The sequence below is a fragment of the Erythrolamprus reginae genome, unplaced genomic scaffold (assembly GCF_031021105.1).
Source record: "Erythrolamprus reginae isolate rEryReg1 unplaced genomic scaffold, rEryReg1.hap1 scaffold_279, whole genome shotgun sequence".
Taxonomy (NCBI): domain Eukaryota; kingdom Metazoa; phylum Chordata; class Lepidosauria; order Squamata; family Dipsadidae; genus Erythrolamprus; species Erythrolamprus reginae.
The window spans coordinates 30,265-57,000 of NW_027248645.1; the positions used below are offsets into that span (position 1 = coordinate 30,265).

At 39.3% G+C, this 26,736-nt stretch overlaps 1 protein-coding gene across 1 annotated transcript in view; it reads right to left on the minus strand.

Annotated features, from left to right (window-relative positions):
* Positions 1 to 25,047, minus strand: part of LOC139156103 (dystrophin-like) — a gene marked incomplete at both ends in the record, with an annotated part of 55,243 nt that extends 30,196 nt beyond the window's left edge. The window contains 3 exons of the mRNA XM_070731418.1: positions 9,798 to 9,926; positions 13,518 to 13,697; positions 24,877 to 25,047. Of these exons, the coding sequence (XP_070587519.1) occupies positions 9,798 to 9,926; positions 13,518 to 13,697; positions 24,877 to 25,047 (480 nt within the window). The remainder of the gene's footprint in view (positions 1 to 9,797; positions 9,927 to 13,517; positions 13,698 to 24,876) is intronic.
* Positions 25,048 to 26,736: the final 1,689 nt, after the last annotated feature.

Sequence of the window (26,736 nt, forward strand, 5' to 3'; positions counted from 1 at the left end):
AATGAGATTTTTTAATTTTAGATTTAAATATTTAGAATTAAATAAGCTAGTTCTAATGTAATGGTGTCTGAATACCAAGTGTTTTTTGTCCTTCTCTGCCATCAGGAATGCATGCCATCCTTGGTGTAAATCGAAGCCTTCTAAGACTAGTGTTCTTTTGTCTCTTAAAAGGATCCATTCTCTTATCCATGTTAGCGATGCAGTTCTATAGTAAATTTCCCAGTTTGGGAGACCACTACCACCTCGGGTTCTGTGGTCCTGTATTAACTTAAGTTTGATTCTTGCTTTTCTTTTAAGCCAGATGAATTTGTGTATTATTCTATTGAGGTTTGTAAAAAATGATTTGTCTAGTCTAATTGGAATTGTCTGGAAGAGAGAAAAGAATTTTGGCAAGATGTTCATTTTAATTGCGGATATTTTCCCCATGAACGATAGTTGCAATTTGGACCATGAATTGTTTTTTGAACTAGGTGGTCATAATTGTCCTTTTTAAATTGGCTAAGTCTTATTATTATTATTATTATTATTATTATTATTATTATTATTATTATTATTATTATTGTGATATTATAATTCCTAGATATTTCACTTTGTGAGTTATACCAAGCAAGTCTTCTAATTTTGTGTTTTAAATGGGGGTCATGTTTTTTGATTATTATCTTAGTTTTTCCTTTGTTTATTTTAAGGCCTGCAACTTCACTGAATTTCTCAATTTCTTTTATTAAAATATGGGCTGTAGTTAGGGGGTCCTCGATAATGAATGCCATATCATCTGCAAAGGCAAGAATTTTATATTCCTCCTTCCTGATCCTTGGTCCTCTAATTATTGGATTATTTCTTACATTTCTCAATAGTGTTTCTAATGGAAGGATATAAATTAGTGGGGCTAATGGGCATCCTTGTCTGACATCTTTTTTGATCATTATCTTGTCTGTAAGGTCCCTGTTTATAATAATTTTTGCAGTCTGGTGTGTATAAATATTTTTAATTATTCAGGTAAATTTATTTCCAAAGTCCATCACTTCTAATTGTTTAGTAAAAAAAAAAAAGCCAATTAAGATTAAATTATTTATAGGCTACCTCTTTCTTGTTTTTATTCACGTATTGTGTTTCTCCTTTAGAGTCTATTAAAACATCTATGTTCCTATCTAACTGTTGTTTCACAATTTTGTGTGCCAACCAACTTCCTGGTTTGTTTGCTGATTCAAAATATGTCTGTTTCATTCCCTTTAAATTTTTCGCTAATTCTTCCTGTGTCAGCAAGTTTATTTTGTGTTTCAATTTATTTAGACTTTCTATTATTTTTTGTCTGAGGGATTTTCTTGTAATTTGATTTCTAATTTGCGTGGGTCCCGAATGAAATTGTCTATTTTTGTGTGTTTTTCTTTATTCCAGTTTGTAGAATAGGCAATTGATAGTCCTCTTATATATGCTTTTCTGGTGTTCCACATGTTTTGGGTGGTTGTTAAATCATTGTAGTTGTTTTGAAAGAATATTTCTAAGTCTTTTTTTATCATATTGATGAGGTTTTTTTCTTTAATCATTAATTAGTTAATTGACAATCTTTTGCAAATGATGGTCAATTAACTAATTAATGATTAAAGCCCATATATTGCATAAAATTTCAGCTTCTAAAAGTTGGGATTGGAAGTCAGGGTTGGCCATGCCATATCAATTCTTGAATAGGATTTTTGTGAATGTGAAAAAAAGTATAGGCTTTATTATTGGGATTTTGGATATGTCAGACATCCTTCAGTTGAAATTCATTCAACATTGCATTGAAAGATTCTGGTAGAAGTTTTCTCATTTTCCTTTTGTTTTGGCCCTTATAGTCTAGGTTTATTTCTGTAATTTAGTTAAAATCTCCAATTAGTAATAGTTTTTCACTTTTTGTATCTAATCTTGATTTATGAATTTTAGTAATCTAATTGATTCATATTTGGGGCGTAAATGTTTGCAATAATTGCAGATTTACATCCTATAGTAATTTGAGTTATAAGATATCTACCATCTTCATTGTTGTAAATTAGTTTAAGGTTGACCCACAATTTAATATAAGTCACTACCCCCCTTTTTTTGACTGGGGCTGAGCTGACGAAACATACACCCAAGTTTGGACATTGAATGAGAGGACTTTGATCTTTTTAAATATGAGTTTCTTGTAAGCATGTAATAACTGGGTTATGTTTAATAAGTTTTTGGAATATTTTTTTCCTCTTCACTGGAGAGTTCAGTCCATTGATATTTACTGATATTAGTCTTGTTTCTTCAACTGGGTTTGTCTTGGAGTATTTTCCTTTTTATTTAGTTTCCTTTCTTTGCCCCAGTTTGGCATCTTGTTGTTGCACCTTGTCTTCCATCATCCTCAGGTCGTTTGGTCTCTTGAGTCTGGGCTTTCTCTGGTTGAGAGGGAAGTTCCTCTGAATTTAATTCATCATAGCTGGTTTCTTCTCTCTCTGGTTGTTCCTTTGAGTCTAGTTATTCTATTTCTTTGATGTGGAGGTTGAAAAATTCTCTAGCCTCCTGTAGAGAGTTGATCCTGTGCTTTTTTTCAAGGAATTTAATGAAAATTCCCTCCGATATTAACCAACGAAATAGTATTCTATGTTTATTCGGTATAGCTGTTAGGAATTGATAGGCTTTTCTTTTTCCCTTCACATGTCTCAGAATTTGTTTAAGGACCGTTATTTCTTTTTCTCTATATGATACCATGTTCTCTCTTGCCAGATTATATACTTTGTCTCTTGCTATCTTTTTAGTGAAGCGAATGTGCACTTCACTTGGAAGTTTACGTCTGTGGGCATAGCTTGTTGAGACTCGATACATTTCATTGATTTTCCTGTGTATGTTTTTTAAATTATGGGTTTTTAGATATTTTTAAGTATTAGATTTATACTGTACATTGTTCTTTATTGTTGTTGTGAGCCACCCCAAGTCTGCTGAGAGGGGTGGCATACAAATCTAAATAATAATAATAATAATAATAATAATAATAATAATAATAATAATAATAATAATAATAATGTGTGCTTCAGTGGCTAAAAAAGCCAACACAATCCTAAGCTGTATCAACAGGGGAATACACTCCAAGACCAGGGAGGTATTAATACCACTCTACTACGCCCTGGTCAGACCACATCTGGAATATTGCATTCAGTTCTGGTCACCACACTTCAAAAGATGCATAGAAACTCTGGAGAAGGTGCAAAAAAGAGCAACCAAAATGATTAGGGGACTAGAAACCTAGACTTATGAAGAAAGATTACTGGAATTGGGCATGGATAGCCTAGAGAAAAGAAGGGCCAGGGGGGACATGATTGCAGTCTACAGGTACTTGAGGGGTTGCCACAGAGATGAGGTGGTCACACTGTTTTCCTGGGCACCAGAGGGCAGATGAGGAATAACAGTTGGAAGATGACTAGGAAGAGATTCAACTTAGAAATAAGGAAGAACTTCCTGACAATCAGAGCAATCAACCAGTGGAATGGCCTGCCAGTGGAAGTTGTGAAGTCCTCAACTCTGGACATTTTCAAGAAGAGATTGGACTGTCATTTGGCCAGGGTGCTGTAGGATTTCCTGCTTAAGCAGGGGGTTGGATTTGATGGTCCCTTTCAACTATATTAATAAATAAATTTGAGCCATAGTTTCAGGGAGAGTTTCTTCTAAGTTTTCTGGAACATTTTGGAAGCGTAAGATGAATGCAGATTTCTCGAGTTCTAGGTTAATAAGAGCTTCTTTGAGGTATTTATTGTTGCTTATATTTCTGTTTTCTGAAATATTAATTCTGGCTTCAATCTTATCAGTCTTTTCTTCTATTTCGTTTATTTTTTGTTCATTATTGGTTAGTGTGCCTTGAAATAGCTCAAACTTGTCATCCAGTTTGCCTACCCTTTCATCCATTCTATTTATGTCCTCTTTCATTTCCCCTAGATTTCTTGTTATCGCTTTGTAGTTTCTATCAATTAACTGCTGCATCTTGATCATCATATCTTGAAGTGATGCTAGTGGAATCTGTGGTGCTTGCTGGTTTGTGGTGTGTGCATGTCTCTGTCGTGCATTGGGTGGATAGTGTCACTTGCAAGGGGGTAGTTGGGGCTTTTTTAGTTACTTTTGTTAGAGTAGTTTGAGTAAAAGTTGACATCTTGTATATTTTCCAAGAGATATATCACTTGACTAGAATTATTTTGATTTACTTTTGGTAATATGATATATTTAATATAGTGATATAGCCTATTTCCTATTAAATAAATTCCTATTCCTATTGAATACATTTAGTTTACACTAATATATAAATAGGTTTTAGAAAGATTTAGAAAGTATTTGATCTGATTTGTTGGTCAGGAAAAGCAGAAGCAAATCAGTAAAGTATATAATTCATTGAATAAATACTTTACCTTAATAGCTAATAAATAGTCAATGTTTCTATAAATAATCAATGTTTCTATAATCTATAATTAATAATTAATAGTTGGTAATCATATATTGTACACCTTAGCACATATATAAGAAAGTCAAACAGTTGAAAACATTTTCCTTGTACTAATTGTAAAAAAATAAGATAGAAATATTTTTTAAAAAAATATTTTTTACAAATAATCTTTATTAAATATGCATTAAAAAGATAAAAGAAAGGAAATGTTAATCAAAACAAAATGGAAAAATAATAACAGTACAAATGAAATAATAAAGAAAAGAGTACAATTTCCATAATGGTGAATAGTAAATAAATAATAAAAATATGAAAAGAAAAAGGTAGTTTAAAGCTTTTTCATTACATACATAGGGTTGATTCTTAATAGGTTAATCAATTATATCAATTTCATCTCTGAGTGAATCTTATATAGTCAGTAATCGTACTTTCCTGTTTTTTGGTTCAGTCTTAAAGATATCACATTATTAGAGATTTTTAGAGAAGAAAAAAAGGGGGTAAAGGGTGGAGAAGAGAGGAAGAGGAAAGGGGAGGAAAGAATGGAAAAAAAGAAAGGAGAAGGTAAAGGAAGTATGAAAAAAAAAGAATGAAATGGTATGGTAAGAAAGAAAAAAGCAAAGTAAGATAGAGAAAAGGTAGGAGGGAACCAGCGAAAGGCTGGTATATCATTTACATACGACACTGAGTCCGCATTTATTGTTAGTACATTATTCCTTTTCTTAGAGTAGTTGAAGACTTCTAGGGTATGGGTGTGAATTCTTCCAATGTTACATATGAGTTGTATCTTATACCTTGTATTGATTAGGGTGTCTTTTAAAGGTTTATCATTCGATAATAAATTATTTTGTTGGGTTATTTTCTTTTTGGATTATTGAGTGAATTTTTTTTTCCTTAGCCATTCATACCATTTGCCCCAGACTTGGTAAAAGTCTTTGTTGATTTACTCCGTTCTACCTTCAGCATCTTGGAGGCATGTTTCTATTCTTTCATTGGCTTCTTCAATTTTTTGGATTTTTTGATAATTTTTCGTTAGAATTTCATGCACCATTTCCATCCTTCCACCGAGGCGTCCAACCGGTCATCAATTTTCTTTATATCCTCCTTCACTGTTCCCATAGTGCCTGTCATTGCTGCATAGTTCCTGTTGATAGACTCTTGCATCCTAAGTATCATCTCCTGCAAAGAGGTTAATGTTGTAACTGTGGCCTGATCGACCAGGTTTCTTTCATTTGGTGGGTTTGGCGGGTTGGGACGATTGTCAGAGCCGCATTGGTTAGAAGGTGTAAAGGGTTGAGCAGCCGTCTTTCTCCAGGCCTTCGTTATTGTATTGGTGCTTGAGGTAGACATTTTAAATTTAATCCAAAAGTATTTCCAGATATGTAGTAGGACAATGGTTATTGAAGTAGTTTATAGTTATGTAGCGGGGTAGGACTAGGTTTTCGTAAGTAGTGGGAAAGTGGTTACAGAACCACAGAATTGTTATAGAATATAGATATAGATAGGAAATGTATAGGCGTTGTATAGAATATAAAGATATTATTAACAATTATCTCTAAGTATGAAGGAGGAAAGTAGAAAATATAGAATAAGAGACAGAATCCTAGTCTTAAAGGGTATCAATAGTCTTAAAGGGTATCAATTCATTTATCAACAATTTGTTAGCAATCCAAAATCAAGTAATATAGTATACGTAAAGGAGTATAATAGATCTAATATCTCAAACTGTGGTAGTAAATTAGGTTTCAGTGCTTATTATTATAAAAAAATGATTCTAAAAGTAGATCAATATAAGGCCCTATCATTTACTAGATACTTCCTACTTTGTTTAATTTATATCTCAACTTTTCAAGTTTATAATTGTATACAAAATATGTAAAATAAGGGAAATATGTATATATCTATAGCTCAAAAAGAGAAAAAATCAGAAGAGTATCAAACACTGTAACACTAATAAGTACTAAAATGTTACTAACCAGCTATCATTAAACAGTAGTAATTAATAAGCAATAACTAATAATTAATCATAATAAATAATTAATATATCAGTGAAAGAGAGTTGGTTAACTATACATTAATTGAGTTATATCGAACAGAATAATAATAAGTACTAAACTATTACTAAACAACTTTCACTAAACAGTGATGATTACTAGGCAATAATTATTAGTAATTACTAACCAATAAATTAATGAGAGAAGATTAACTATGCATTGATTGAGTAATGTAAGACAAAATAATCAATTTTACTATTATTATAAATATATTATTATTATTATTATTATTATTATTGTTATTATTAAAGCAAACATTTATTGTTATTTTAAGAGTAGAATTACTATTGATTGACAAAGAACATATCCTCTAGTCGTTATCTGGAGATGGGCTGTTCCAAGTGGTGTTGTTGATACGTTTGTTACCAGAGTTCTAAAGGCAGACAGTTATTACAAAAAGTTACTGCCTATAATCTGAAGGTAAATAGTTAGTCTTTTCTGAGATGTCATTAGAACTTAGAAATATTCATAGAGAATGTCCGGTCCCTTGATAGTTAACAGAAATTTTATAGGTTTTATCAGCGTTCGGTAGACTGTCTGCAATTATCTGCAATTGTCTGCAATTATCAGAAAGGTCAAAGATTCACAAAGTTACAAAGTTCTTCTTCTAGAATCTTCTAGAGTCGCCAAGTGTTCACAATGTTCAGCGTTGTTTGTGAATTCTTCTTTTGGTATTCTCTCTTTTCCCTTTCCCAATTAAATGTTTCAACCATAGATAGACTCCGATGTTGTATCACAATAAATATTACTGGAAATCCTATATTAGTCCGTTTCAGTTTCACAAAGTTGAATTGGAGTCCTCAAAGTATAATAGGGAAAAGGAGTTAAGAAGCTTAAAGATTAACAAGACAGTCAAATAGGTAATTAAACTTCAAGTAGAATAAATATTATACAGGGTGAGTAGAAAAAAAGTTTTTAAAGTTGGCCTCCAGTTTGCTGAGTCACATACTGACTTTACCCAACTGTTTCTTCCTGTCCTACTTTCATGCTCCCTCCTCACATTCCACAGAACCTTCAAGCCCTCTGTCGCAGAATCCAGAACAAATCCACACCGATTGTTCTTTCTGTTCTTACGATCTACTTGTGTCGCTTTCCTTTAAAAACCTCCAATCTTAATGATCAATGGTGTTGGATCGTTCTTTCCACTCCTTCCGATCTCTCTTGATCTCGGAGCTTTAATGGTCACCTCTTTGTCTTTGGAGTCTCTGCTTTTCCACCACTGCAACTGGGAAACTTCTTTAATCCTTTTATCAATAACAAAATCAGTCCTACCAGGTCCTTCTTTAAAGCAAATGCACCTCATTCTCTGTCATGCTTGGCTTCCTCTCAAATGTCAGGCTGCCATGCTTCAGGACAGATAGCAGCCCCGGGAGATATCGGAGGCTGCCCTGCTTCAGCAAGACGTCAAACCGGAAGTCCTTATCTTCTTCAATTTTTATTTGATACCTTTATCACAATCTTTACTGAGATTTATGTCCAAGACTCCCTGTGTTTTTCTTCTCATTCCAGTTGTAAGCTCAATCAAATATCTCATTGCATCTTTACATTCCCTAAGGTTTTTTTTGAAGATAATTGTAGATATACATTAACTTCTGAAACTCCATCTTGATCTCCTCTTTATCTGAAGCAGCCACCTTTTCCAGCTGTCTACTAGTATCTTTCCAACAGCCTAAAAGATGTCACTTTAATCTATTCCATATGCAAGGATCATTTATAGTATTTAATATAGCTTTCTTTCTTTCCTTTTTTGAAGTTAGTTTAGAGTTCAAACTCAAAATTCAACAACAGCAACAATATCTACTTTCATTTCTCCTTAATCACATTTTGTAGAAAAGAAAAACATCAACACTCTGCTTAGCCCAGTGGTTCTTGCTTCAAGGTCACAGCTGAACAAACAAACAAAGACTGGTGTAAACCATATGCAATCTTTCATCAACAAATCTTCCACCTGCAGATGGCAGCACTGCACAATCCCCAAATCCCAAAGTCTCTTTTAACTTTCTTTTAAGTCCAAAATATTGAAACTTTAAGTTTTAAAGTTCTTTTTAAATCCAAATTTTAAGTCCGAAAAAAAAAATCCACCAACATAGGTTTTAGTTGTAGCTTTCCAAGTCTTCAATGTTAATTGAACACTTCCGATAGCTAATTAACTGCTTCCCCCACCTTTTCTATATCTTTTTTCATTAATCAATAGTGAAAAATTCTTTTAAAAATTTTCTTCAGCGAAATAGCTCACCATAACCATAGGCTCTAATCCTCTTCATCCTCCAGCACAGCACTTAGTTCTCATTTCTTCCAAGATGACATCCAACATTCCAATCCAATCATTCTGTAATGTAGTCTCCATGGCAAGGTGGCTAAAAAGCCAATTTCACACTGCTGTCAATGGAGGCTCCAAGACAGCTCTCTGTGGCATATGCTGACCCCAAACAGATTTCTGACCAAGTCCTCTTCTTCACCTCCCCTTCAGAGAAAATCTAGTCTGATTCCACTGGAATCAGCACCCCCAAACAACGGGGATAACAGAGAATGTGGAGCACAGAGAACTCTGTGTCACTGTGACAGTTGACCATGCCCCCTCCTCTAAATAAATAAATCTGAGGGCTGATGGATGGCCCACACTCCACCTCTGTCTCTGACAGCTCCATTCCCTTTTCTTCCTCAAAGCTCTCAGATTGCCTTGCCTCGGCTGCTTGAGAGGAGGGTGGCTGATAGGTCACAACAGATTGGTGGTACCTCACAAAAATTGTTTTTAGAAAATGACTGGCTCAATTTATCAGGAAGGCCTGAAACTAAAATTGTGGGGGAGGGTAACCAATCTTTAGGATCTCCAGGACCTAATGCCAAGCAAAAACTTCTAGAAAACAAATCAAATAAGGAGGGATGGGAAGGAAATGAAACTCAAACACTAATAGGAGATATAGGAAGCATACTCAGAGTCAGACAGACATTTCAAATGTCTATGTACAAATACATAAAGTGTAGGGAACAAACAGGGTGAACTTTAATTATTAATACATGAAGGTACATATGATATAGTTGGAGATGGGGAGGGAAGCCTCCACCACAGGTTGTGCTCATTGCTCTGTTGCCTATTTCCCATAAAAAAACCAGAGCCACAAAACTTCGGTAAGTGTGGCTGGGTAGAAGTGAGTGGGTAGAAGTGAGTGACATCGAGTTGGCCACACTCACCCAAGTTTTGTGGCTTCAGGTGTTTTCCCAGAGGAAACTGGCCCGAGTGGCTCTTTGACCATTTAAGTTTGCTGACCCTTGAACTAGCCTTTAAAAAATAATTTTCAGAGGTTTACATTTGTTACCTTAAGAATACTGGCTCTCTGCTGGGGGCTTTGAGTTTCAGATTCATCTAAGAGTATTTCTGTTTGATACATCCATGTGGTGATATTAGCAACATTTTGAACAAATGTTTCCATATGTTTCTGATATGCCTAGCAGTAGGTAAAGAGAAACCAACATGTTACTAAACAATTAGGATCAAAGGGAAACAGAAAAAATGCATTGCTACATAAATTATTATATTGTCCAAATACAAAAACTATGAAAGCAGTCTTATGACACTACTTTAGATCTGTAAAAATAAGGTCTAAATAATAGGTAAAATTAGAAAAAAATTAAAACTTAGTTCTAATTTTTCACAAAGTTATATATAAAGGGAGAGATGAAGCATAGAAACATAGAAGTCTGACGGCAGAAAAAGACCTCATGGTCCATCTGTCTGCCCTTATACTATTTTCTGTATTTTATCTTAGGATGGATATATCCCAGGCATGTTTAAATTCAGTTACTGTGGATTTATCTACCACGTCTGCTGGAAATTTGTTCCAAGGATCTATTACTCTTTCAGTAAAATAATATTTTCTCATGTTGCTTTTGATCTTTCCCCCAACTAACTTCAGATTGTGTCCCCTTGTTCTTGTGTTCACTTTCCTATTAAAAACACTTCCCTCCTGGACCTTATTTAACTCTTTAACATATTTAAATGTTTCAATCATATCCCCCCTTTTCCTTCTGTCCTCCAGACTATACAGATTGAGTTCATTAAGTCTTTCCTGATACGTTTTATGCTTAAGACCTTCCACCATTCTTGTAGCCTGTCTTTGGACCTGTTCAATTTTGTCAATATCTTTTTGTAGGTGAGGTCTCCAGATCTGAACACAGTATTCCAAATGTGGTCTCACCAGCACTCTATATAGCGGGATCATAATCTCCCTCTTCCTGCTTGTTATACCTCTAGCTATGCAGCCAAGCATCCTACTTGCTTTTCCTACCGCCTGACTGCACTGTTCACCCATTTTGAGACTGTCACAAATCACTACCCCTAAATCCTTTTCTTCTGAAGTTTTTGCATTATTTTACATTTGGAAACATTAAACTGCAGTTTCCATTGCTTTGACCGTTCATCTAGTAAAGCTAAATCATTTACCATATTACAGACGCCTCCAGGAATATCAGCCCTATTGCACACTTTAGAGTCATCGGCAAATAGGCAAACCTTCCCTACCAAACCTTCCCCTATGTCACTCACAAACATATTAAAAAGAATAGGACCCAGAACAGACCCTTGTGGTACACCACTTGTAACCTGTCCCTGCTCAGAATACTCGCCATTAACAATAACTCTCTGATGTCTACGCTTCAGCCAGCTGCAAATCCATTGAACTATCCAGGGATTAAGTCCAATCTTCACTAATTTATCTATCAGCTCTTTACGTGGAACCATATCAAAGGCTTTGCTGAAGTCCAGGTAGGCAATATCCACAGCACCACCTTGATCCAACACCTTTGTGACATAGTCAAAGAAATCAATGAGATTAGTCTGACATGATTTGCCTTCAGCAAAGCCATGCTGATTTGGGTCCAATAAGTTATTGTTTTTTAGATGCTGATTTATCCTCTTTTTGAGTAGAGTCTCCATCATTTTAACTACAACTGATGTCAAGCTAACTGGCCTGTAGCAAAGCGACCTGTCCATCTATTGTGATGATGGAGACATTAGGATCCAAAGTGAGCTAAAAAATCAATACATGTTATCTTGGTTGATGAGTGTTTCCTTAGCGAACATTTGAAGTTATCCAATTAGTTTTTCTGAACAAGGCCCAAAGCTACAAACCTTGCAGTACCACAGCAGTTGTTCATCCTTATGAACAACTGCAAAGCCTCTGGAACATTTGTGCTACATGATGTTCTGTCAGCTTGTCCCAACCGCCCATAATTACAGGGTAATTAGTCCAGAAAGACACACACCACACAATAGAAGGAAAACCAAAAGTCTTTATCAACAGAAAAACAGAAACAGCTCCCGTTTTAAATGTCAAAGGGATTTTCTGATACACACAAGGCACAGGTTAAATGCAATCCAATTTCTCACCCAATAACTGGGAAATTGAGTCCAATTCTAAAGTCCAGAAAGTCCACACACAAACCTGAACAGGGAAACAGCAAAAACCACAATCTTGACAAAACTATGAATCAGATAAAGTGCCACGAGGCTAAACCAGCATGCTGCTCTTTTATCTGTAGCACTAATTACAGCAGCCGCACCCAACCACAGGTGGCTTCACTTATCTCCTGTAATAATCCTTCAGTTGTTCTCTCCTATGCATCACTCTGCGCATGCGCGGATCTGTCATAAGTTCTTGTTCAGAATCCAGGGATGATAAGGATGATTGATCTCCTCCTGGGCTGTCTGCCAAACTCCCCCCTTCCCTGCTACCCACACTCCCTTCATCAGAGGAGCCTTTGTCAGGAGATTCTATCGGAAGCAAAACAGACCTGTGGCATGTGGATGTTTCCCCCATATCCACCTCCACATTCCTTGGGGCAGGAGCTGGGCCAGAGCCAACTACAACACATGATGCTGTCTGAAATGGAGCTTCTGAGGGGCAGATCTACTCCTCAAAAGCCCTGTTTGACTATCCAGATGCCTGTCCTGGCAACTCTCCAACCAAAATGGTGCCTTGATGGGGGGATCTGCCCCTCAGAAGCCCCATTTGACCTGCAATGGGCTAGGCTAGGTCTCTGGATAGCTGAATGGTGCTTCTAAGGGAAGTATTTACCCCTCAGGAGCTGTATTTGGCCATCCGGAGGTCTTACCCCGCACCTTGCTGGCTACTATGAAGGTTCTATGAGGCAGATTCACCCCTAAGAAGCCATGTTAAGCTTGCAAACAGGGCTTCTGAGACTCAGATCCAGTCCCCGGAGGCTTTGTTTCAGGTTGCAATGGGCTGCAGGAGGCCTATGGAGGTCCAAACAGCACCTCGGAGGGCCAGTTCCAACTCCTGGAGGCTCCATTTCAGCGTTCAATGGGCCAGGGGAGGCCTGTAGAGGGCTGAGTGGAGCACATGAGTAGACTGCTTTCTAGATCTTCACAAGATAAGTGACATGGTGTGGCAGGTGGGAGGGGACAATTTGGGCCACCATGAGGCATTTCAGTTAATCAGGGAGACCTTAGGTGATCTTAGGTAGGTGGCCTCTTCCATTGGTAGGCCCTTGATGGCCCTCCCCACCCTGAAATACCTCATGTGCATTAACGAGCTTCTCATTTGATTAGAAAATGGGTGAAAGGATGGAGTGATCTTGTTCAAGATATAGGATTCACTCCCACGAATCCTTGGGTTACGAATGGAATGGGCAGGCTCCATTACATTCATAACCCAAGGACTATCTATAGCCACTTTTATTTTAAAAATTATATTCCTGCAGTACAAGAAAAACAATTTGAAAATTATGCTACATCATTAATTTAGAAATCTTTGAACTTATTATATAATTATTAATATTATTTTTCTAGAATTAATAAACAAAAAATGTGCAGCAATTTGTAGATTTTTTTTTTAAAAAACTGCATTGCAAACACAAAACTGATATCTATCATTGTGATTTCAAAGACAAGTCTTTATTATATAAAATAACATCACAAAGACTTAAATCACTTGGGAATTCTATCTAAAAAAACTAAGAAAATGATGTTCCATCTCTGTGATCATGAATATAGAGAAGTACTAATTGGTAATTCTTACCAGCAGCAAATTAAACCATTCCTCTGCTCGTGAAGTTACTGCAATCCAATTACTACTGAGAAGGCTGAGTTTATCATTCACCAGCCTTTCTTTCCCTTTAAGCACTATCTTCAATCCTTCTCCCAAGTCAGTGATAATCTTCAGCTGATGCTGTCGTTTTTCAGTTTCTAATTGCATTCCCTGTGGGAAGCACACATGGAATGAATAACAATAAATGTTAAGACTGTGAAATTTGCAGTATGCATAACAGTATTGCCATATATATATTGGGATACTTTGTGTATTAAAATAAATTAAAAGAGAAAAAAATCTGCATTAATCGTGAATACAACAATGCAGAACTCCATAGCACTACATCTAACCAAGCAGCTAATTATAGATATGTTAAGGATTTGTTGATCATGCCTTCACATCAACAACAGCAACAGCCTTTTTCCTCTTTTGTCAATGACCTGTTGTTTTTGCTGACAAAGCTGCTTCTCTCTCAGTGCTGCTGCCTGGATCTGAATGAGAGCTGTTAGGAATGACCCAAGATGATTTTCAAATGGCCGTGAATCTGCTTGGGAAGGCAGTTTTGAAGATTCCAGTTCTCTGTAGGAGCAGTCAGAAAGTAACTGGGCAAATCTATCTTTCTTTCTTTTTGACCATATTTTTAATTGATTTTTTAAATCAATCAGAGAGGGTCGGCATACAAATCCAATTAAATAAACAAACAAACAAACAAACAAACAAATAAATATTTACATTTAATATTTTCAGGTGGGTCAACATCCATATATTTACATTCATATCAATATACTGTATTGTATACATAATCATTTTTGATATTCTTTTCTTTTTCTGTCGATCTCTACTATTGTTTTGCATTTCTTTTTTGTGTCCATTTATACCATTTTGTCCCAGTAGAATAGTAGTATGAGTCATTTTGGTCGTTTAGTTCCATTGTTAATCGGTCCATTTCTGCACAGTCATATTTTTTTTAAATTATCTCATTTTCAACAGGTGTCTGTGGGTCTTTTCATCTTTGTGCATAGGCAATTCTTGTAACTATTACTATGTGTAATATTAAATATTTTTGGAATACAGTTTTCTAATAATGCCTAACAAAAAGAATTCCAGTGTGAATTCAATTATGGTGTCTATTATTTCCTATAGCTATTTTTTGAGTTTCCTCCAATACTTTTTAGCTTCTGGTCCTAGCCACCATAAATAAAAGAAGATGCCCTGCACTTCTTTACATTTCTAATATGCCTGATTACAATTTGTGTATACAGTATCTTCACCAATCATTTCGGGGCCAAGTGCCACCAATAAAACATTTTATATTGATTTTCTTTGTAAGCTGTTGATTTAGTTAATTTAATATTTCTAGTCCAAATTTGCTCCCAGTCTGTCAGATGTGCATTGTGGCTAAAATTTTTCACCCAAGCGATCATTGGCCCTTTTGCTACATCTTTATGTTTATCGTACTCAATCAAATATTAATAAATGTTAAATATTATTTTTTCCTCTGGGCCTGTAATTAATTTGTCTAGCTGCTGAGTTTGGCTGTCAATACCCGTCCCTTCTTAATCTTTTTTGTATCTTGTTTGGATTTGCAGGTAAGTCCACCAATTCTATATTAATATTTGGTGTCGCCAATTCTTCCCTGCTTTTTAATTTACCAAATGGGTCTAAAATTTCTTTATATTTGATTATATCAATTGCAGCCAGTTTGGGTTTTTCAGATAGTGTTTTCATTTAATTTCTTTCCAAGTGTTTAATAAAGAATTCCTAATTAAATGTCAGACCTAGTATCTAATTTGGACACATTCTAGACCTGGAGCACAGCTGTGGATTGCTTGCTTTTTGTTTTATCTCACCCTTAAGAAATATCTATTTGTTTTGAAATGAGAATAGGGAACTATATCTAAAACTCAATTGTTTTAGACAGTTCTAACATGGAATTAAAATAAATGATGCACACATTACTTGAAGAATTTAAAACAGATATTGTCGGCAAAATGGAAGAAAGGTTTTTGAATGAATTTATCCATATAGACAAAAATGAATTTCTTCCTAAAAGACAAATAAGAGATAATGTGCATATAATTTTGAATTATGAACAACCTGAACATTATGAACAACATCCTGAGAAACAAATGGCACTAATGTTCTTGGAAGGCATTTTATAATGTTCTTGGAAGGCATTTGATAATTTAAATTGGCAATTTCTGAATTGACAATTACAATATATGGACTTTGGGGCAAGATTTCTTTTTGTTATAAAGGCAATATATAATAAACAAACAGCAATAATAATAATAAATGGAGAAATGACTGACAAGGTAGATATTACTAAGGGAACAAGACAAGGCTGCCCATTATTGTTGTGAGTGATGCTTGTCAGAAATTTCTGATTCTGAAGAGGAAGAAACTGGTGCCTTAGTTTCTCCTGAGTCAGAGAGATTATCAGATGACAGGGGAGACAGCAGCAAAGGAAACAGTGATTTATAACATTCTCAGGGGGCTGAAGTTACTATGGAAAGTGATTCCCTGTCAAATAGTAATGGATTATCAAACAGTGAATGGTTAAATCCAAAATACAGGAGAATGAGTAAATGCAGGGAAGAAGTCCAGGGGAAAAGGTTTTGAATTTGCACTTAGTAGATCTGTGTATTGGAGATGTCATTTCTAGGAGAAACTGGAAATGAAACTGTATTTGAACAAACTACCTAAAAATATGGTGTGTTTGATTTAGCTTCTTGCAAAGAAAGCCTAGGTAAATCATGAAAGACTGTGCAAATGATGCAGGAGTATGTCTGCTGTGTGCTCCGTGGTGCTGTTAAGCTTTTTACTTAGAAGTAGAGATTTATAGCCCTGCCTTGTCCGTTAGCTTGGAATGAAATGTTAATTGGGTCCGGTTCCGGTGGGAGAAGGAGGGTGGAATCGTAGCTCCACCGGACTACGGTTTAAACATCGAAGAATATAAAAAATATAGAAAAACTCTTGTTGAGTCAGCAAACCTGTCTTAGAGGTGAAGTGTCCCTGCCTCCAGAGACCCTCGATTCGGCGGTGTTCGCGGCGGTGGTGAGCTGTTTGGTCGCGAACACGCCTGGAGTCGATAGGGGGAGACGCAGTAGAATGGGGGCTGCCATTTGCGGCTGAGCTGTGTTGTGCTGTCGGGAGTTGTCGGGAGTGAATTGGAAGCACCAGACAGCGCGTTTGCAACTCGTTTGCAGCCCGGAGGCCCGGAGGGTGAGCACTTGCTGCATGGGATGGTTGTTTTCCCATGGCTTTTTCTGCCTCCGTCGCTGCGAAGACTGTCGGACCGATCAGCTGGGAAGCGGTAATGGCGGCAGCTAATTAGAACACAGCTGCCTCCCACCTGCTGCATGTTGCCTTCCTCTGTTGCCACGCTCGAAAGGATGGGGAGATTTGGAGACCAGAAGAGAGCACCCCTCAATAAGATCCTGATGCCCTGTTGCCCTGGAATGTCTTTCGGGTGGTTTTTATTGGGGAAATATTATCGAGCAGACTGAGACTGAGACGGAGCAGACTGAGCACCAAGACTGAACAAGACTGGACCTTCAGTACTAAATCTGTTCCCAGGACGTTGTGGCGCCAAATGGTGGGGACGTCCGTCGTTGGGGGGACTATTAAAACGGAGGCCATGGTGCAGGTCTGGAGCCGGAAAGACTATTGTGAGGGGAGAAGTCACCCAGGAAGAACAGCGGCCATTGGAAGGCGACTGAAGCAAACGACAGGAGTAAAGAAGAACATAAGGTTAAGGAAGTTGGGGGAAATAATAACTAAGCCATATGGACTTGGACTGGGGTTGCTGGTCAGGGGTCTGGGCCAGCATTTTGGTGATCCTTTCCCCCAGAAACCTGGACAATTACTAAGTGGACGATTATATCAAACCATTTACCTAGACCTTGGCACCTTCTCTTTCTGACTATTTAAGAACTGCTGACTGACTCTTTTTTCTATATTTTTCTATATTTTTCTATTTTTAATATATTCTATTCTTAACTATTTTTATATTTTTCTACATTTTATCCGTTTTAATATTTAACTAATTAATTAATTAATTGGGAACTGTATTTTATATATTTATAGTATTTTAAACTGCTATCAATTTAATCTATTTTTATTATTGGGGGGTTTCTAAATTTAAATGGATGACTGGGATAGAGCTATCTGTGTGCATGAGTTGAATGGCTGGTATGATTGGAATGGCTGGGGTGGGTGGGGTTACGGTATGGATGAGATGAATGGTAATAGTATAAATGGCAGATTTGGCCCACCTGACGCTCGAGAGGCAGGAGGGGATGGGGCACCGATCTCTGGGGTGGCAGAGGGTCGGAATATTCCAGTGTTGCTGGGGAGAGGCAGATATGGCGGGGGCCACGGGGTTAGCCATTCCAGGGGAACGAGGGATCGTTGCTTAATAACGATCCCTTGTTCTGGCTCCGTGAGCCCAATCTTGGGTAATGGTGATGAGTGTAACTCTGGCCCTGGGCTCAGGTTGCTGCTACTTAATGCCAGGTCGGTGGTAAATAAAGCTCTCCTCATCCGGGATCTGATCCTGGATGAGGAGGCCGACCTGGCATGTATTAATGAAACCTGGCTGGGCCCAGAGGGAGGTGTTCCTCTCTCTGAAATTTGCCCAGCCGGGTTTCAGATATGGCATCAACCTCGACCCCAGGGAAGGGGGGGAGGAGTGGCTATTATAGCCAGGGAGAGCCTTTGCTTATGTAGACTCATTGCTCCGGAAATTGCGGGTTGCGAGTCACTCTTGGTAAAGTTGGACTTAGGGGTTCAGGTGGGCTTATTTCTCACGTACCTGCCTCCCAGCTGCATGTCAAAAGCCCTGCCTGTGCTACTCGAGGAGGTAGCCGGGTTGGCGGTGGAGTTCCCCGGACTTATTGTCCTGGGGGACTTCAACCTGCCGTCACTCGGCGAAACCTCTGCATTGGCACAGGAGTTCATGGCCACCATGACAGCCATGGACCTGACTCAAGTAGTACAGGGTCCGACTCACGAGGGAGGGCACGCACCTGACATGGTATTCCTTTCCGAGCAACTGAGTAATGGTCTGAGACTAAGGGGCTTAGATGCATTGCCTTTGTCATGGTCAGACCATTTCCTACTACGGCTTGACTTCCTGGCTCCAATCCTTCCCCGCAGGGAGGCGGAACCAATTAAGATGTTCCGCCCCAGACGCCTGATGGACCCAGAGGGCTTTCAGATGGCGCTTGGGGTTATACCAGAGGCACTTGTCCACAGTTCGGCAGAGTCTCTTGCGGAAGCCTGGAACAAGGCCGCAGCGGAGGCTCTTGACCGGATTGCGCCTTTGCGACCTCTCCGAGGCGCTAGACCCCATAGAGCTCCATGGTTCAACGAGGAGCTCCGGGAGTTGAAACGCCAGAAGAGACGTCTAGAGAAGCGATGGAGGAAGAGTAGGTCTGAATCCGACCGAACACTTGTAAGAGCTTTTATTAAGACTTACAAAGTGGCGCTCAAGGCGGCAAGATGCGCGTACCACCTTGATTGCATCAGCGGAATCCCGTTCGGCCGCTCTGTTCAGGGTGACCCACTCCCTTCTTAATCAGGGGGGAGTTGGGGAGCCCTTGCAAAGCAGTGCCGAGGATTTTAACACGTTTTTTGCTGATAAAATCGCTCGGATCTGGGCCGATCTCGACTCCAATTGGGAAACAGAGTTGACTGACAACGAGTCAGTCGAGGTGAGTAGGGCACGTACTTGTCCACCTGTCTGGGAAGAGTTTGATCTGGTGACACCTGATGAAGTGGACAAGGCCATTGGATCTGTGAGTTCCGCCACCTGTTTACTGGATCCGTGTCCCTCCTGGTTGGTCTCGGCCAGCAGGGAGGTGACACGGAGCTGGGTCCAGGAGATTACCAACGCTTCCTTGGGGAGGGGAGTCTTTCCAACTCTCTATAAAGAAGCTCTCATGCGCCCCCTCCTCAAGAAACCTTCCCTGGACCCAGCCGTACTTAATAACTATCGCCCAGTCTCCAACCTTCCCTTTATGGGGAAGGTTGTTGAGAAGGTGGTGGCGCTCCAGCTCCAACGGTCCTTGGAAGAATCTAGGTCCCCAGCAGTCGGGTTTCAGACCCGGTTACAGCACGGAAACTGCTTTGGTCGCGTTGATGGATGATCTCTGGCGGGCCCGGGACAGGGGTTTATCCTCTGTCCTGGTGCTCCTTGACCTCTCAGCGGCTTTCGATACCATCGACCATGGTATCCTTCTGCACCTGCTGGAGGGGCTGGGAGTGGGGGGCACTGTTCTTCAGTGGTTCTCCTCCTACCTCTCTGGCCGGTCGCAGTCGGTGTTAGTGGGGGGTCAGAGGTCGACTCCGAGGTTTCTCCCTTGTGGGGTGCCTCAGGGGTTGGTCCTCTCCCCCCTGCTATTTAATATCTACATGAAACCAATGGGTGAGATCATCCAAGGGCATGGGGTGATGTATCATAAATATGCCGATGATACCCAGTTATACATCTCCACCCCATGTCCAGTCAACGAAGCAGCAGAAGTGATGTGCCAGTGTCTGGAGGCTGTTGGGGCCTGGATGGGTGTCAACAGACTCAAGCTCAACCCGGATAAGACGGAGTGGCTGTGGGTTCTGCCTCCCAAGGACAATTCCATCTGTCCGTCCATTACCCTGGGGGGGAACTATTGACCCCCTCGGAGAGGGTCCGCAACTTGGGCGTCCTCCTCGATCCACAGCTCACATTAGAGAACCATCTTTCAGTTGTGGCGAGGGGGGCGTTTGCCCAGGTCCGCCTGGTGCACCAGTTGCGGCCCTATCTTGACCGGGACTCATTGCTCACAGTCACTCATGCCCTCATCACCTCGAGGTTCGACTACTGTAACGCTCTCTACATGGGGCTACCTTTGAAAAATGTTCGGAAACTTCAGATCGTGCAGAATGCAGCTGGGAGAGCAGTCATGGGCTTACCTAGGTATGCCCATGTTTCGCCATCACTCCGCAGTCTGCATTGGTTGCCGATCAATTTCCGGTCACAATTCAAAGTGTTGGTTATGACCTTTAAAGCCCTTCATGGCATTGGACCAGAATATCTCCAAGAACGCCTCCTGCCGCACGAATCCCAGTGACCGATTAGGTCCCACAAAGTGGGCCTTCTCCGTGTCCCGTCAACTAAACAATGTCGGTTGGCGGGCCCCAGGGGAAGAGCCTTCTCTGTGGCGGCCCCGACTCTCTGGAATCAACTCCCCCCGGAGATTAGAACTGCCCCTACCCTCCCTGTCTTCCGTAAAGCTCTTAAAACCCACCTTTGCCGTCAGGCATGGGGGAACTGAAACATCTCCCCCCGGGCATGTACAATTTATGTATGGTATGTTTGTGTGTGTGTCTGTTAGTATATTGGGGTTCTTTTAAACTTTTTCTTTTTAAATATTTAAACTATTTGGATTTGTTATGATTGTTTATGCCATGTTGTGAGCCGCCCCGAGTTCGCAGAGAGGGGCGGCATACAAATCTGAATAATAAATAAATAAAATAACGCCATCAACTCCCTGATGCTAGAAGAACCCCAGTCCTGCATGCCGGATTGTCTGTTACTAGAATAAACCTGTGTGTATCTTGAATTGCTGAAAGAGAAAATAAAGAATTTATTGTTTGAATATCAAAGCCATGAGGAAGATTTGTGGATTTCAGTAGCCATGACCAGAACAATTATCACGATTGTTATTTATCTTGATTTGGAGGAATTCTGCCCATTATCATTAATGGGCAGAATTGCATTAATTAAAATGAATATATTAACATGCTTACCTTTTCCATTTTTAATGATAGCAATTAAAATTGCTAAAACATTTTTTAATGAGATTAATAAAATAATGAAATTTATTTGGCAAGGGAAAAGACTGAGGATTAGTTTAAAAATGCTTTCTTTAATAATCTCTATAAAAAAATTTGCAGATTCATTTGGTAAAAAAAAAAAGACGAGGATAAAAATCAAAAATTTGCAAGATCACAGATTAAGAGGTTGCTTTGGGCTGCCCAATATGGAATTGTATTACCAGGCCTCAATTCTTAATTTACTGAAAGATTGGATAATTTTAAAAAACCAAAGATTACTAACTCTTGAAGGCTACAACCTTCACACAGGGTGGCATGCTTTATTTCAAACAGGGTGGCATGCAGATACTCACAAAATATCAATATATTTTAAAGAACGTTACATATGAAAGGCCCTAATCAATATTTGGCAGCACATAAAAAGAAATCACTACCTCGCTATCCCAAAATTGATATCCCCAATGGAAGCGATTATTTATCTGAATGCCCTTTCCCCAGATAAAATAATAACATGTGAGCAATTATTAGATAACAATAAAAAATTAATCACTAAGCATAAACTTTTAGAAAAAGGAATTAAACTTCACTGGCTACAATATTTACAAATTAAATCAAAATATAATGAACATAAAAACAGATTTGGCTTTCAAAGAACAACCTGCTTCACAAGATATTTTTCGGCCCACAAAAGAAAACAATATCTAAAATATATAATTTCCTTGTACAACATGATACGATAGAAAAAGTAGTCAAAGGGTCAATGGTAGCATGAGTTGTGGTTAGCTGTGGCCCAGCTCCTGCCCCAAGGAATGTGAATGTGGATGTGGGGGAACCATCCACGTCACAGGCCTGTTTTGCTCCCAACAGAGTCAGCTAGTGAATTATCTGATGACGAAGGAAGTGTGGGTGAGATGGAAGAGGGGGACTTGGCTGACAGCCCAGGAGGAGATCAATCTTCCTTATCTTTGTTGGATTCCAATGAGGAACTTATGACAGACCCACACATGCGAGGGGAGCCTCAGCAAAATTACAGCATTGCAAAAACACAGAAGTCCTCGAAACCCCACCTCTGAACTTCCATGTTGTTGTGATGCTGTGATTTCACTGAGGCTCCCCTCACTGGGAAACCCCACCTCTGGATTTTCTTTGCCAGCAAAGCACCCGTTTTTGCGCTGCTGGGATTCCCCTGCAGCATTGCAAAAACACGGAAGTCCGGAGGTGGTGTTTCCCATGGAGGGGAGCCTCAGGGGAATCCCAGCAGCACTAAAACGGATGCTTCGCTGGCAACAGAAATCTGGAGGCAGGGCATCCCAGTGGCAGCAGCTTGGATTTGTAAGGTGAAAATAGTTTGGAAGAAGAGGCAAAAAAATCTTAAACCCTGGGTTTCTATTTCGAAAAAGTTTGTATGACGAGGGGTTTGTAAGTATCACTGTATATAGATGGCAGGTCAATAATTTACTAGTTTTAAAAAATTGGAAGGGGGGGGACTGCTTTGTAAGGAATGGGAACCAATACTATAACAATGTACTAATCATTACTTAGGGGGTATAACATGTGCATATTGTTTTTTCCCTTGCACTTTTTAAAAGTCTTGATTGTTGATCACTTCTAGATTACTTAGATTTAAAATTTATTTAAAATATATTACGACCCCTTTCAGATTCTTGCTTTTAATGAATACTAGGCAGTTTAAAGCCCAAGTTGATACAAAATGTTTACTTCACTTAAGAAAAGTAAAATACAGTGATACCTTGTCTTACGAACGTAATTGGTTCTGGGAGGAGATTCGTAAGGCGAAAAGTTTGTAAGACGAAACAATGTTTCCCGTAGGAAACAATGTAAAATGGATTAATGTGTGCAAGGAAAAAAAATCGCAAAAACAGCGCTCTGCTGGGCGGCAGCGCCCGGCTGTCACCTTTTGGAACAGCTGGGTGCTTCTCGGAGTTGTCCCAAACGCTGAACCCGAAAAGTTTGGCAAAAGTTCGGGTTTGGGTTTGGGAGGCCATGGAGAAGCGCCGCTGCCCAGCTGTCACCTTCAGAAACAGCCAGGGGCTTCTCGGCATTCTCCCGAATGCCGAACCCGGAAGTTCGGCAAAAGTTCAGGTTCGGCGTTCTGGTTCGGGGGTGGAGCTTTGACGTCACGAAGATGTCATTCCTGGAGTCCACGTTTCGGCCAGCCAGGAAGGATGTCTCCGTGATGTCAAAGCTCCGCCCATGGAATTCCCTATTGGGATTCCCCACCTCTGTTTGAGCCTCCTGACCGGCCAACAGCTCCGTGGCTCTTCTGCAAAGGTGACAGCTGGGCAGCGGTGCTTCTCAGCGGCCCGCCGAACCCAAACACCAAACCTGAACTTTTGCTGAACTTACGGGTTCGGCGTTCAGGAGAATGCCGAGAAGCCTCCTGGCTATTTCAAAAGGTGACAGCCCGGCAGAGGTGCTTCTCGGCGGCCTCCCGAACCCAAACCCGAACATTTGCCGAACCTCTGGGTTAGGCGTTCGGGAGAATGCCGAGAAGCCCTCCGGCTGTTTCAAAAGGTGACAGCTGGGCGGCAGTGCTTCTCGGCCGAACCCGAACGCTGAACCCAAACTTTTGCCGAACGTCTGGGTTCAGTGTTCGTGGCGGCAGGTTCGTAAGATGAAAAAAAGTTCTTAAGAAGAGGCACAAAAATCCTGAACCCCGGGTTCGTATGTAAAATGTAGGAAAAAAACCTTTTTTCCTTAACAATATGTATTTGGTAATGAAATGCAGCTGAAAAGGAAAAAAAAGGTAATGAAACTATACTTTGTATAAGTATAGTTAAAAACCATGCCAAGTCATTTGTTTATGAACTAATGACATAATTAATTCACATAATATAAATCATAAAATAATTCATCATTAATGAATTCACATAAAATAGTAATAGTATTTTTTTTAAGCAAAGATATATTTACTTTAATAAAAAACAGAAAAGGCCACAAAATGACTTCTGCATTTGCATTTCCTATCCCAATAGCTGTTGCAAACTGAGTACTACCTGTACTGGGGAAAACTGCATATTGTAATTCTATTTATAAAGGAAAGCCTTGAAAAAATGAAAATGTATGATTTAAAACAAATAAAGTCTAAATATTTTCTTTTATTCTTGTTTTTGGTTTGACAAATTCTTATAAATAAATTGTAGCATAGCCTTAATTTAAAATGAACAAAAATGAAAATAAGGACATACTGTAATTGAATAAGTTTCAGAAAGTATGCTCAATTATTTTTGCTACGAAATTCTTTTGTTTGCCTAGAGCAGTACCTCACTAAACAATATGACACCTGAAACCTACCACGACATATAGTTTTATGTTCTTTTTTTTGTTTGTCCAGTTTGGTACACAACATAAAACATTCAAAATTTGTGATAGAAAAAGACGAAAGCCTAAGTATTTATGGATCAAATAATATGCAGTTTATAACACTGAAGGAAAACTGTTTTGAGAAAAGGTGATGACTGCAGGGGAAAAAAATATGTGAGTTTAAAGATAAGACAAAAATGTTTACCTTGCTCCAGGCAAGTTCAGCATCTAAATTGATAGACACTCCTTCTACTGCTGATCTCTTTGTCAGTTCTGAATCTATCATTGCCAGCCATTCTGTCAGAGCATTTATTTCCTTTCTGAGTTTCCGAAATAATTTCAAACATTTCTCTAGTTCTTGCTTTTTCTCTGTTACCTGTTTTAAAAAGGAGGAAAATTTAAAAAACCAATCCACAAATGTCTATCACCGAAACTGCTACTATTACTCAAGTCTACATGCTTGGTAGAACTACGCCCTAGTCCGACCACACTTGAAGTACTGTATTCAGTTCTGGTCACCACACTTCAAAAGAGATATTGAAACTCTGCAGAAGGTGCAAAAAAGAGCAACCAAGATGATTAAGGGATTGGAAAACCAAGACTTACGAAGAGAGACTGAGGGAACTGGGCATAGCTTAGAGAAAAGGAGGGCCAGAGAGGACATGATAGCAGTCTACAAGTATACGAGGGGATGTCACAGAGCGGAGGGGATCACTTTATTCTTCAGGGCACCAGAGGGCTGGACGAGGAACAACGGCTGGAAGCTGACCAAGGAGAGATTCAACATGGAGATAAGGAGGAACTTCCTGACGGTCAGAGCGATCAACCAATGGAACAACCTACCAGCGGACATTGTGAACTCCAACACTCTGGACATTTTAAAGAGAAGATTGAACTGCCACTTGACTGGTGTACTATAGGGTTCCTGCTTGGGCAGGGGGTTGAACTCGATGGCCGTCATGGTCCCTTTCAACTCTAACAATAAATAAATAAATAAATAAACATTCCCCCCCCCCCTGTTAACCACCAACTGACTACAATTGTTTGAGAACTGTGCCTCTTGAAATATTACTTTGTTAATTAATAATTCTATATTTTATTCTTTTAGGATTTTTATGTTTCAAGAACATAGTATATAAAACACAGAGCGGCACATTCTTTCTTACTAGTATTATTACTTTAATAATAAAAATAATAATAATAATAATAATAATAATTTATTAGATTTGTATGCCGCCCCTCTCCGAAGACTTGGAGCGGCTCACAACAATAATAAAAACAATGTTACAGTGGAACAAATCTAATATTAAAGGATAAAAAGACATATAAAACCATTTAAAACCAAACAACACATACATACCAAACATAAAGTATAAAAGCCTGTGGAAGGTGTCTCAGTTTATTTATTTATTTATTTATTTATTCAATTTTTATGCCGCCCTTCTCCTTAGACTCAGGCCCCCCGGTTTACAACATGTTAGCAATAGCACTTTTTAACAGAGCCAGCCTATTGCCCCCACAATCCGGGTCCTCATTTTACCCACCTTGGAAGGATGGAAGGCTGAGTCAACCTTGTTCCCCCATGCCTGGCGATATAGGTGGGTCTTGAGTAGCTTACGAAAGACAAGGAGGGTGGGGGCAGTTCTAATCTCCAGGGGGAGTTGATTCCAGAGGACCGGGGCCGCCAGAGAGAAGGCTCTTCCCCTGGGGCCACCAAATGACATTGTTTAGTCAACGGGACCCGGAGAAGGCCAACTCTGTGGGACCTTATTGGTCGCTGGGATTCGTGCGGTAGCAGGCGGTTCTTGAGGTACTCTGGTCCAGTGCCATGTAGGGCTTTAAAGGTCATAACCAACACTTTGAATTGTGACCAGAAACTGATCGGCAACCAGTGCAGGCCACGGAGTGTTGTAGAAATGTGGGCGAATCTGGGAAGCCCCACGATGGCTCTCGCGGCCGCATTCTGCACGATCTGAAGTTTCCGAACACTTTTCAAAGGTACCCCCATGTAGAGAGCATAGCAGTAATTGAATCTCGAGGTAATAAGGGCATGAGCGACTGTGAG